General features: G+C 40.7%; 1 protein-coding gene across 1 annotated transcript; it reads left to right on the forward strand.

Annotated features, from left to right (window-relative positions):
- The first annotated feature begins 863 nt into the window (after positions 1–863).
- On the forward strand, positions 864–13774 carry PARL (presenilin associated rhomboid like). Its single transcript, XM_064516963.1, has 10 exons — positions 864–971; positions 1067–1274; positions 1377–1517; positions 3494–3542; positions 5516–5611; positions 6939–7088; positions 7505–7575; positions 8908–9009; positions 10755–10852; positions 12888–13774. Exons 1-10 carry the CDS (start codon positions 925–927, stop codon positions 13003–13005), a joined length of 1080 nt encoding a protein of 359 aa, XP_064373033.1. The 5' UTR covers positions 864–924; the 3' UTR covers positions 13006–13774.

Genomic DNA, 13774 nt, shown 5'->3' on the forward strand with positions numbered 1-13774 from the left:
GCTTAATTCAAACAAATCCTAAGGCTGCCCAAGGACCACCAGTGCAATTAGAAAGAGATAAAACACAGATTTAACCCAAAACGCAATACATAAGCCCAGGAAGAATTACTTCCCCAGCACAAGCTGGGAGGTTTCGTCAGTTCAGCACATAGCCTTCACTTGAGAAGGCAGAGTTTTTCAAAACTTGTTAAAAAAAGAGAAACAAACTTAATTCTTTCTCCCTCCACTTCCAGATGATTTGGCTTTGTGACCCTACTCCTAGAGCTGGTGTGACTTACTAATATTCCCATCAGGCTAACAGCCACCTGCAATTACTAGTAATTTATGCAAATCATGTTCACTTCGCTATTAATTTTCCCTTTACACAGTGGATTACAGAATAGCTTAGGCTGGCAGGGACCTCGGGAGATCACTCCCATCTGCACAATAAAACTTGTGGAGAAGAATAAAGGAAACGTAAAAACCACCCAGACAGCTCAAAAAAAAAATCCCCTAACAGCAGGGTACCAGCCCCGGGAGGAGGAACCGCCACACCCATCATGGCGGCCCACCGAGACCCCACTCAGCAGGGGCGCCTCTCCCACTATGGCAGGCAACGGCCGGAAATGCCGCTCGGGAAATGGCGGCTGCAGCCGAACGGCACTCGCTCCGCCCCAACATGGCGGCTGGTCCCGGCCGCGGCAATACCGGAAGCGACCTCCTCAACATGGCGCTGGAGGGGGGGGGCCTCTGGGGTGTGTTCCCGGAGGAACTCGGTGCCTGTGCCCCGTGCCTGGTGCTCGGTGCCGCTGGGACCGGCTCCCCGCGCGCCGCCCGCCCCGGAAGCCTGAGGCGCGGCGGCTTCCCTCGCCCCGCTGCCTGCCGCGCCCGCAAGATGGCGGGCGGCTGCCCCGGAAGCGCTCGGGGCGCGGGGAGGCCGCCAACATGGCGTGGCGGTGCTGGGCCCGCGCCTGGGGACCGCGGGCGCACAGGTACGGCCGGGCCGGGGGGGCGGCGGCGGGCCGGGCCGGGCCGGGCCAGGCTAGGCTGGGGGGCGGCGGCGCTGACGGACGCTCTCTCCCCGCAGAGTCGCTGTGCTGCTGGAGCAGCCGCGCGGGTTCCGCCGGGCGCGGCCCCGCGCCGAGGAGCCCCCCGGTGCCGGTGCCGCCGCCGAGGCGCAGCCCGGCCCCCCGCCGCCGCGGCGCAGCCTCTGCCCCCCGCCGCAGCAGCCGCCGGCCCGCGCCCACCGCCCCTCGCCGCGGCGCCTCGTGAAGCCGCTCGTCTTCGCCGTCGGGGTAAGGGCGGGGGGGGGGGGTCTGCCGGGGGTGGCCTGGCGGACGGTAACGGCCGCGGCGCGGGGGCGGCGGGCGGCGTTTGACGTGCCCCGTGCCGCCCAGTTCACAGGCTGCGCCTTCGGCTCCGCCGCCATCTGGCAGTACGAGTCGCTGAAGTCTCGGGTCCAGACCTACTTCGAGGAGGCGCGGGCGGACTGGATGGATAAGATACGGCCTCAGAAAAGGGGGGACTTCAGAAAGCAGGTACGTGGGAGGACGCGAAGCCTCTTAGTGGCCCGGCGGCGCGGTGCGGCCGCTGGAAAGAGAAACCTCTGCGGTTAGATTGGTACAATCACACACCTCGATCCCTCTAGCACCATTTATACAGCGATGCTTGTCCTCTTTATTTTGGATTTGGAGAAATAATAGAGTCTCAACAAGTTACAGATTTTCTCTAAGTGAAATACAGGTGCTAATGCAACTATTTCTAGGAAACTAACCTACAATATTACTGCAAAAACTATATTGGAAAGAAAGCTTGTCTTTGGTTGTCCACAGGCACAAGGAGAAAAAGAGCATCTGCACCCAGAGATGAAGGGAGAGAGACCAGTAATAGTTGGTCTAAAATAAGTACCTTTGTTTTTTCACTGTATTAAAAAAAAAAAAAGCTATTTCATAGTGTTCATAACAGCAAACATCAGCTCCCACAGATGGTATATTTAGATTAAATTCTGAACTTTTAAACAAAAAATTTCGTGTTTAATCTTCTGGCCGCTGAGCATTTTACATTCATATTCTCAACATTTAGCAATCTGAGGATTTAGGGGGCTTTTTTCTTAACGAAAGCAGACATTTACATGCAAATGCTTCACTTGGGAACCTGGACAGTAAGTACTACAAGACTTGCTACCAATTCAGTTGGCATCACAGAAACTATAGTTTTTGATTAAGTATACTCAAAGATGTGTGTTTTACGTTCGTTTCAAGGTTACTCCTCTGGCTTGTGGTAGACTAGGCCTGATTCCTCGTTCTGGTCTGTTTTGTCAAGGGAAGTAGGGCTGAGCATGCAGCTGGAGGACCCCGGTGTCCTAGGTAGGACACAGGCGAGCCATCTCCTTCTTTAGTATGAATTGGGCATGCTCTCTTGCATGGTGTCTGTGAACTGCAGGTGAGATCAGGACTGCCCCTTAATGATATTTTGAAATAATTCCAGTTTTATACTTTTGTTTTCCTTCAAAACATGAAAGTCTGCTGGATTCTGATTAGCTATCTAGAAACAAAATAGAACTACACTGTTGCTAGTAGGCTTAAATTCCCAGCCCTTGTCTTCACCTAGTAAGTTCTATTTATAAAAATTCAGGATCCCCCTGTAGCTTCTGAGGGCATTCTGCTTGTTGTGTTATAGAAAAGTCACCTTTGTTTATTGGAGGACTTAGTAGGAAATAACTGGTATCTGGATCCTGTGCCAGACAATTAAACAAAAAAATTCAATGAATTGGTTACCTTGATTTAAGAAAATGAGTGGGTTTTTTTGTACACTGTAATTTCCCCCCACACACAGAACCTGCAACTAATTTATATAGCATTGTCTTCCTCAATATGGTTGGAAGGTCATAGCGTTAACAATAAAATATTTATCTAAACTGCTTCTAGAAGTTTAAAGAGGGGGGGAAAGGGAGGAAAAAATTTATCTGTGGGCTGACTGCGCTCAAAATAAATTTTTTCAGGGGTTTTAAACTTGAAGGAGGGCTGGGTGAGCAGACACAAGGGGGAATGAATTCCACATCTTGTGAGCCACCTCTGCAAAAAGTGACCCTGGCACAAAAGTGGAATCTCTGAAAGGTGGGTGGTGTGACGTTAGATAGCTTTAGGATGAGGCTTAGTCAAGGCAGGGTTGATGCTTACTTTGGCTAATCTGCCAACATAAGAATTATGGGCTAAATCCTTGTTTAGTGCAGGCGGACGCAACTCAAGGAGTTATGTAGAATGGTACAACTCCATTCTGTTTTAAGACTCTTCATCTATGTTTGGATATATTAGAGGGAGGGTAGCTACCTACTCTTGAGAAAGAAATACTCCTCTGAAAAGCTAAATCAGTAAGAAATAAAACTTTGAAGCCACTTTACGTAACAGTTTTGAAAGGAACACTTTCCAGTCTTAAAAGGGTAGAGCCTCATGTGACTATTTCAGAAACGGCAAGCACACTGCAGTGGCACTGATGAATACCACTTCTGTTTCAGGTTAACAGGTGGTGGAGTAGCCTGACTGAGGGTCAGCGGACTGTGACAGGTTTGTGTTAGCTTACAAGTATTAGACATTCACAGGAAGAGAAATATGGCAAACAGGTACAGTATGTTACAACAGATGGCTTTCATACCATGTTTAAGTCACTAGGCACAATGCATGTATAAACTTACACCTGCAGATACACTATTTCTGCTACATTTCCTTCTTACAAAACATTTTTGTCAGCATTAAAAAAAAAATTGCTGTTCGTTTGTGTGGGGGATCATGAAGGATTATCTAGAATCCTCCCCCTGCAACATTTCTTTCTTGGGAACTGTGAAAAACAGCAACTGCTTTTTAGAAGGAATATGAGCTAATTATATACTTTTTGTGTGTGTCCAATTCTGTAAGTGCTGTCTTAAAAGGCTGTGTAGACATGAGGTGTCCCTCAAGTGAATGACTTTCTCATCCAGCATAGATTGACTAGAGTTACATAATCTACTAAGTAAAGTGGCTGTTATTCACCACAGAGAGGAATATTGCATACTTGTTGCATTATTTCAGTGATACATGGAAATGAAATTTCCTGTTATTTTTTTTTCTGTTTTACATAGCGTTGCAAGTAAGAACTAGCCCTCTTATCTACCTCTCTATTATTATGATGTGGTTTTGCCTGGTTAACCAAACAGCACTTGAAATCCCATGATAGATATGGTATGTGGAGAAAAGTTGATGAGAACTTGATTCAAATCCAAATAAAGGAGCTGAGCCATACCCAGTGTTATATAATCTACATTAAGTATTTCTTGAATATATATTATTAGCAGGTTACAAGAAATAATGTTGGAGTTTAAGTAACTTCCTGATGTTGTTTGCTTGTCTGCAGAAACATAGGGGGAAAAAAAAAACTTTCAGGTTCCCTCAACATCTAGTTAATCTCGTATGCAATATTAATTCTAGCTGGTAAAGCTTGAGCCATTCAGATACTTGCCCTCGATTGCTGTAACAAGGTTGGGCTTAGTGTATTGATATTGTTGACAATACTCTGATATCTTGGTTGAGCACACAGGGAAAATACTTTCTCTAATGAAAGTGTCAAGGGATCTATAACAATTTTGGTTCTAGGACTTAGGCATCATAGTTTTTCCACAATTTTTACATTTTGTTGCAAATTTCAAGTGGAGAATAATTATGTGACATCTAACATTCTTTAAGGGAAGCACAGTTATTTCCCCCTTTAATGTTTCTAGCTATTATAAAGCATTTTAAATACCTAAATGCTTTAAAAATAGGAAAGACACCGTAAACAAGAATCACATTTATTTTGCCTCATTCTGTTTCTACTTATTTACACTCCTACTTAAATGAAAATAAGGTCAGAATAAACAGCTGTTTAGTAAAAAGCTGGGCATTTGCTCTCTCCCAATGGTGACAGTCCGTGAGCTATGACAGATCAGCTTTGTGTGCTTGATCCCAAACCAGAATCTTTACAAGTTCCTCATAAAAAAAATCAGACCTCCCCACAAGATGAAAAGGGTGTGTACTGCATGTTTGTGCAGTTCCCTCATCTTCTGCCCTTCCAAGCACAGTTAAACTTACTTCACAGATCTTCTCTGGAATACAATCGTGCAGCAGATGGAGTGGTAATAACTGGGAAGAAGCAGCTGGGGAGGCAAAAAATGGGACCTCCTAAGTTGGCTCTTCTTTCATGGGCTCTACAGTGGAAGTTTGAAACCATAGCCTAAATGGCTTCAGTACAGATTTCCTGGACTGTTGTATTCAATACAATTATGTTAAAAGTTATGGTTAAGTGTGGTATTTCAAAAAAGATTTTCATCATATACATATAGCTTCCTGTATTCCTCTTTACTTTTTCTAAACTCCACAAAGTGAAAAGTTTAGAGATGCTGCTTTTAATGGAATAGTGAAGAAAAAGCATGATTCTTGTAAGCATACTTTTGCATGCTACTTTACCATATACATTACTGCATGTAGCACTGATATTTTGTTTTTGTACTGTTTTTTCCTCTTACTAGGTATTATAGCTGCAAATGCCTTTGTATTCTGTTTATGGAGGTTGCCTGCTATGCGACGGATTATGTTTACATATTTCACCTCAGATCCTTCCTCCAGTAAGTGAACATTAATGACTTATCTGCACTGGGATATAATAGAACATCTGATTATACTGTCAAAATTTGGGATGGCTGCTTCGCTTGTTAGTCATGGAGCAGCAAGTAAGTTCTCAGTCAGTCTGAAACACTTCAGTTTGTCTAGGCAGGAAGAACTTTGAGGGAAGAATATTACAAATAATCTGATTTTTTTGAATAAAAAGAATTGTCAACACTGTTGCCTGCTGTGTGGTCTTTACTGCATTCAGTAGGATGCAGCTTCTGCCTTTCTAAAGGTGGGGAGGCACTTCTGTTAGTGATACTAACCTCTCCTGCTTTCCTGGGCAGAATGCTAATCACCCTAGACTTTGGGGAAGAGGAAAAGAAATCCTACTATGTAATGCTATTAAAAAAAAAAGTTTCAAATGTGATTTTTCATTTTTTCTCTTAATACTCTGTGGATGCAGATTTGAACAGTCATTGGTCACTTGCGTGCGTGCTTTCGTCCTTAGACAAGCATTAGTCTGTTACGCATAGAGCCCTTGTTGCAGAGCTGGCCTTTGGATCACAGGAAACAAACCTCAGCTTTCATTGTGTGTGAAATGTTTAGAAGAGGCTAACTTAAGAAAGCAAGTTACTAGTATTTAAAGGCAGAACGGTTAGCTTTCATTTCCACAGAAGAGAGAAGGATTAAAAGGATGAGACAAATGTGCCTTAGGAGAGCAGCTTCTGCTATTCTAAGATTTCTGCTGAAGTGGAAACTAAACCGATTCCCCGCCCCCCCCAACCCCAAAGCTAAAACCCCAAATCTGAGCATCAGTATGATTTACAGCTCCCAAACAATTCCCTTTTAAAGCAGTGCTGACCTTTAAACCTGCTAATTAGCTTTTTTACATTTCCCAGGCTGCTATTTCAGTGAGGATGCCTAGTAGCTTTTTGAGAACACTAACCTTCCCTTGAGTCCATCTCCATAGCAAAAAATAATTTTATATAGATGTTTATATAATATATTAGAAGTCTTTCACAATATACATATATAAATCTCTTTTGCACTTTTAAAAGCATTGAAGTATTTTAAGATAGAATTCTGTGTAAAACACCCCTGTAAAGCATTCCCTGTAGGGAATTAAGACTTTTTAAAGCAGCTGTTTGTGCAGCTTGCCTATCTCTGGGGTACGCGTTCTACTTTTCAACAGGTATTGCACAGAATTAGAAACTTGTTACATTTCAGTTTTTATTACATTAGCCTATAATATCTCTCGATAAATTCCTAGTCTGTATGACATGTAAGCTAACACGGATCAAAACACTGACTTTGTTTTTCATTTACTGTTTTTCTCTCTTGTAGGAGTCCTGTGTTCTCCCATGCTGCTCTCTACATTTAGTCACTTCTCTCTTTTCCACATGGCAGCAAATATGTATGTTTTATGGAGTTTTTCCACCAGCATAGTCTCTCTTCTGGGATGTGAGCAGTTCATAGCAGTGTATCTTTCTGCTGGTAATGTTAAATATGTATGTTTACAACATTATAAAAGTATGCATTTATGCAAGTAAAATGTGTGCAGGATTAATAAATGTATTTATGGTGACAGATGGCAATTGTTCAATCCCACGCATTGCTAACTGCAGTGCTTATTTGCTGTCATACAGAAATTTGATTGCTTTAGGATACTGGGCTTTAAAATAGCCTGAAAGTACACGTATCTGGTTTAAAAGCATGCTTAGTTGCCAAAATAGAATAGCTTTTAATACAGAATTATAGGAGATTCCTGAAAAAAGATGACTGTTTTCAAAGTTAAAAAGAAAAAAAAAATACTGTGCTAGCTTCTTTAGGAAAGTGTACAGATAACATTGTTGTGCTTTCTGATTCTTGTCTATATTGCTTGGTTTCTAATAGTAACTTTTCCTTTCTAGGGGTTATCTCCACTTTTGTCAGTTATGTTGCTAAAATGGCCACTGGAAGATTTGAACCATCCCTTGGAGCTGTGAGTATCTCAAAATACAAGATACCTCACTGCATTTGAAAAGCCATTTTCAAAGCCTGCTGTGTTCTTCAGCCTGCTCAGAAATGTTAAGGATATTCTGGATAGTAGAGACTAGGGAGGGTTACTGCCAAGTAACCAGCCAGTGATTCCTGTGCAAAAACTGGGCTGTTCCTCAAATATTCTAATTTTCTTGCACCAGCAGCCAAAACTAATGCTGCTTAATGCTAATGGGTTGTAAGGAAGTACCCTGCAGCAGGACCTCTTGACACTGAGCAGATGGTTCAGTTCTGTAACTTATTTCATTAAATATTATTGCATAATTGTGCATCACAGTCTTCTCTAATGGAAAATAGAATGCTTTTGGAAAGAAATCACGTAATCAAGACAATCTAAATCAGCATGTGATACTAGTGGAAGCCGTAAGGAATACTGTGGTCTTTTTCATTCTTCCTTTCTGCAGTACTTCTGCCAGAAGTCTCATAGTTTGCAAGATAAGAGGCAAGCTGAGATGGTGTTTTCATTGTCTGTTCAAGTATTTAGAGTTGTAGAATGTTTTAAAGCATTTATCTTGCTGTAAGTTTTAAGTGAACCTAGTCATTTCCCAAGTTTTACAAGCTTCTTAACTTGTTTTAACAAATAACTTTATTAGAAGCCAAAAATCTGGCTCTTGTTTTTCAAATGGAATGAGAAACTTGCTGGCCAGTTCGTAAGTTTGAACTTCTGGCAGTGCTATGTGTTTTCCCTTTATCCTGTGAATAAACTATGGAGTAGGTTATTTTCCATTAGTCTTACTGATCAAATCTTACTGAAATTGCCACTTGTTGTATTAATTTACTGTATTCACAGCTTTTTCACTGAGACTTTACATGGATGTGAAAGCCTGTGGCCAGTTTAGTACAGACCAGGCATTTATGCACATCCTTGACAGAGGATTTCCTGCCCCTCTCTCTGTTCCTTCCTTGTTTTGATGCAAGCTTCAGACTTATTCCCTTCATTCAAGATGTCCATTTGATCAGCGTATATGTAGATTTCTAAGGTTTACTGGAAAAAGCACATTAATTATCTTAATCTTTTAAAATTTCTTGATTATTAGAGATCACAGAGCACCTGAGGCATTTTTTCAGTATTTATAGCTTCAGCTATTGAAATTAAATAATGGCCTCTTGTTTTATTTTTGTTCACACTTTGCCATGCTGCTTTGTACTTTGAGGCTTATCAGAGGGCTGCTTTTGAAAATGAAAGCCAAAAGGAAAATAGGTTCACATGCAGACAAATAAAGTTTCCCTTATGTAACATCTCAGCTTACTTTCATGTATTTTAATATATTTACAGTCGGGAGCTATAATGACTGTCCTTGCAGCTGTATGTACAAAGATGCCAGAAGCAAAGCTAGCCATCATCTTTCTTCCAATGTTTACATTTACAGCAGGAAGCGTAAGTGCCTTTGAACTTTGAAGAAATCCTATGCTTAAAACACTTTCCTTATGCCTCAGCAGTATCTGAACATGTGTCTTCATCTGTGTTTCTAACCTATCAAATTTATCTTTAAAAAGAATACAATACAATACATGCAGTCTAGCATGGTCATTTATCCAAATGTATAGTCAGTTTAGGATTATTCTAAATTCCATCCTCTGTGGGTCTATTTCAGATCTGATACTCAGAGAGGAAAGAAGGAGGGAGGGAGGGGTTTGCCTGACAGAGGAAATGTGTGCACACATCATTTTAACCTAACGTCTTTCTGATGTGTGGTATTTTGCATAAACAACACCTGTTACAGGCCCTCTGATACCTAGATTCTCTTTTTGTTGAAAACTGGTCAGGAGCATGGAAAAGTTTCATTTGTCAAGGGAAATAACATTCCAGCCACAGAGGAATACCTTTCTCTTCATTTGAAGACCTCCTATGACACTTCTAAGAACAGTTAGGATTAGGAATAACTTGCTGAGGGTTTTCTTTGTGTACCTCCAGCACTCCTCCTTGCTTCATTAAATGCTTTTAACCACATCCACTACCCCATTTTTAAAAATAACTTCTCATGTATACTTTCACTTGCTTCAATGAGTTAATCGTCTTTGGTCACTATTTAAAGTTGTTTTATTATGCTACTTAAAGCAATTAAGCTTTGTAATTTCAAGATCACTAGGTTTAATTGTTTTGTAACTGAAGCTTACCGATGTCAACAAATGTTCTTAAATGTAGTCTTCATGTTTTTCTTGCATTCTGTTCCTTGAGTGGACCTGGGTTTTTTTGCATGCCACTCTAACTGCATCTTTCCTGAAATAAATGGTCAGGGTGTACTACTGAAAGTACTGGCAGAGCCACAGATAGTATTGCCACGAGGAAGAACTAATTACAACACTGAAACAAGAGCATTGATTATTGCAAGATAAACCTCAATTTTTGATGTAGCCTTTACTGAGAACTTTTACCATTTAAATATATTTTTAAACTTTATGTACTGCTGTAGCCTACCTTATGTATACTTTAATGGGCTTTTGGAAAAAAAAAAAGCCAGCATTCTAACAGGAAATCTATTGGTGTCTTGAAATGAGGCATTTAGTAAAGTTTTGCATGACTACAGTTATGGTGGTTTGTGTCCTCCTAAGGGAGGGTGGTACACCATTGCTCATACTGCTTCTTACCATAGAGTAGCTCACTGTCATCCTGGTCTTCTAGCTTCCAATAAGTATGTCATTTCACAAAGAGTGATGAGCAATAGTTATTGAATGGGCAAGTAAGGATGCTGCCCCACATGTTCCATCTACTAGAGGGTTGTATTTGGAAGGACAGATCCACATAAATCTAAGTTATGTTAGAGTCAGTGAATGAGAAATCTAGAATTCCATGTTTTATGGTGTCTTTTTTTAAATATGTATTCTCTTTCAAGTAACTTCCTTTTTCCCCTCTGATCTGAGTAGTAGTTCTTAGAAATAAATTTTTGAAGGGTTGCATGTTTGAAAAAGCCACATTTGTAACCCTGCTTTATTCTGCAGTTGCTTGTGTATGTATTTTGACAGCACGGTACAACTAAAAACCAAGTCTGTTTCAAAGAAGTTTAAAAAATGGGATGTTTTTTGATCCACACATTTGCTCTGTGCTACTCTATGAAGCTTTCTTACTCTTGGCCATTAGATACTGTGGCTGATTCTGTCCATTCTGTGACTTTTCCTTTCCAGGCTTTAAAAGCCATAATTGCATTCGACACTGCGGGGCTTGCTCTGGGCTGGAGACTTTTTGACCATGCTGCACATCTTGGAGGAGCTCTATTTGGAATGTAAGTTTTTATCTACTTTGCTTTGTATAACTGATACAGCAGGGAATATTTAAATTCCTCCTATGCAAATTCAGCCTGTATTTTTTTCCTCTTTTCTTATCACTGAAGATTTTTTTGGCTGGGGGTGGGGGGGAGAGAATTAGGTTATCTTAAGTAGCACTGAAGACAATTCACTGTTATCTTTTTGATGCCATTAAATTGTGTGGCAGTGCTGGTTAACCAGTGCTTAGAACTGCAAGGAATTGATCTGAACTAGCTTAGAATAACAGACTGGATATCCGATTATCCTGTCACTACAACCTGGGCTGGCTGACTGCCTCTGCCCTGCTCTCCCCAGCACACTGGAGAGAGTTGCAAGGGAGAAAGGATTCTCACAAAACAGAGTGGGCAAATTAAAACATCTTTTGAGTTACACGGCTAACACAAAGCTCCTATGACCCACTGTTATCTCTAATTACCAATTTAGAGAGAGCTATTGAGTAAGTATCGGCTTAGGCCAAATTACTTTGAACAGCTTCTACTGCTATTTTACAGTGTTGCTGCTTTTGTCCTTGTGTGGAGCTTTCAGAGCCTTTCCTAATTGGGGAGAACCAGTAGAAACCATTTTGTAGGAAACAGTTCTGCATTGTTCTGTGTTTGAACTATGTTACCTAATGAGTTTCTCCCTTCTCCCTTAATTTCACTAACAATCGTCTAATGGGAACACTTACTGCTAAGAACATTTTTCAACATAGGTTAAAGCCTACTTGACACAACTCTGCCAACTAAAGAATAAATTTAAAGCTTTTTACAGAAACTTTCCCAATGAGTTTATCCTGTAACTACCTTATCAAGGCATCTAGGATGCTGTGGAAGTTGGAAGAACACTTCCATCTTTTCATAGCATTAGACAGTGCAGTGCAGTGATGAACAGCAGTTTTGGTTTCTTCAGTGTGGCTATCTGAAAGGTATAGTCTAAAGGAGTCGGAGAACACTTATTTTGCTCTCTGAACTGTTTTGCCTTTGTTTGCCATTTCTTGGCCTTGGTGTTGGTAAGTTCTACTCCCCACAGCCTCCTTTACTGTCTCTTGCCATGTGGCCTTGCAGATTTGTGCCTACTTTCCATCTTGATATATCAGCTTGTTGATTATAGTACAGATTCACGTATTATTGAAATAGGATAGCAGTTTTACTAAAAGTTGCCTTTAGCTAACAGGTATCCTTCCTCACCTACATAAGTACACTTTCTCTTCAGTAATCATTTTGGTCATTTCATCCTTAAACAAGGTCTCCATTTAGGTCATAGGCTGAATGAACAAAGTGGTTTTTATTTATTGCCTCATTGGCAATTATCCACTTCAGAAAGCCACCGTGTGGCTTAATGTAATGGCCAGTTTATCTAGCACTGACTGGCTCATACCAAAGTGCTTTTGTTCAAGACTTAGGTGTGTTAGCATGTGGGAGAACCTTTTAATTATTTTCATGTGGTTGCTTCCCCTCCCACCTTTTTCTCCTTTCCTTTACACTGTAACCTCCACTGCTTAATGACGTTGGTGACATTTGTGTAGTTTTGTATAAATAAAATTAAGCCTGAAAAACTTGTTAGGCTAATTGTTCATTCAGTTGTTTACAGGAGAAAATTCACTGTGGGTGGAATGGCTCTTCATTATGGGGTAATTTCAGCTGTATTTACATATAAGAAAAATACTTTTGAATTATTGTCAGTAAGGATTAGCACAGGCAATACTGCTGTTTTAACGGTCTGTTAAATGGAAGTAGTCTGCATCTTTAAGTAGAAATCATAAAAGCATGAAATTAAAAAGATGAAAACCATTCATTCTCAGGACTCGCACAAGCAAGAATGTAAAGAGGTTACTTATTAGGAGAAAAGAGAACAAGTGGCTTACAGGGCACTTTCAAAAACTTTCTAAAAACATTATTTCTATCTCGGTTTATCCTGTCTTGTATTTTAAGCATTCTGGCTTGCAGTGATCGGTCTTTTCCTCAGAGGAAGGGAAGAGCTGTAGCTAGCTTTAACTGGTGTTTTCTTTCTCAGGTGGTATGTGACGTACGGCCATGAGCTTATATGGAAGAACAGAGAACCACTGGTGAAAGCTTGGCATGAAATGAGGACAAAGAACCCAGGAAAAGGAGGAGGTGGAAGACCTAACTGATTTTAATCCTAGAGGTTACTTATGCCCAAGTGGTATATTACTTGAAGAGATGGGATTGAATTAGTTTTGAAGGCCGTTTGCTACTCCACATTAAGCCTCTCAGGAGCTGAAGTTTCTAATGTAAACTACAGTTACGAAAAATGCAAATCCATAGAAAATGAACTCCGACAAAGGTGGAACAATAAAGGTTTATATCCTATTGCTCTTTAAGGTAACAGTGTACATTACCTTTTTTTTTAAGTGGGAATAAGAAAACGTTCCAGTGAAGTGGCTGGATGCTCAGTCAAAAAAAAAAAAACAACTTAAATTTGGCACAACTTGTTAATACTTAGGAAGATAAACAGTTGAAAAAAAAAAAAAACCAAGGGAGTTAATGGATTGTCCATCCCCTGACGTCTTCCAGTGAAGACTAGATGCTTTTATAAAAGGCATGTTTTAGACAAATTGGACTAAGTTCAGTGGTCTTTATTGAGAAGATTGGATGAGGTAAGCCAGTGGTCTCTTCTGATAATAAACTTGAAATACATGAAGCAATACTGGATTGGTTGTGCAGTTAGCTAAAGCTACATGATGGTTAATGGTCCAGCTTTATTTATCTGGCTAGGGCTTTTTTAAATTTCCATCTGCTTCCAAGACAACAACACACCTTGTTGTTAGAATTTATCACAAAGATATCTTTTTTTCCTAATTGCATCTAGCAGAAGAATGACTTTTATTGTGGTTTTGGATGTTTTTATCATGAATTATACTGCTTTGTGTATCTCTTTCA

Source organism: Dromaius novaehollandiae, chromosome 9, assembly GCF_036370855.1.
Source record: "Dromaius novaehollandiae isolate bDroNov1 chromosome 9, bDroNov1.hap1, whole genome shotgun sequence".
NCBI lineage: Eukaryota > Metazoa > Chordata > Aves > Casuariiformes > Dromaiidae > Dromaius > Dromaius novaehollandiae.

Coding starts and splice junctions, on each gene's coding strand:
- PARL (XM_064516963.1), top strand. CDS start 925: ATGGCGTGGCGGTGCTGGGCCCGCGCCTGGGGACCGCGGGCGCACAG. Junction 3,543..5,515: donor GGGTCAGCGGACTGTGACAG/GTTTGTGTTAGC, acceptor TCCTCTTACTAG/GTATTATAGCTGCAAATGCC. Junction 9,010..10,754: donor TTACATTTACAGCAGGAAGC/GTAAGTGCCTTT, acceptor TTTCCTTTCCAG/GCTTTAAAAGCCATAATTGC.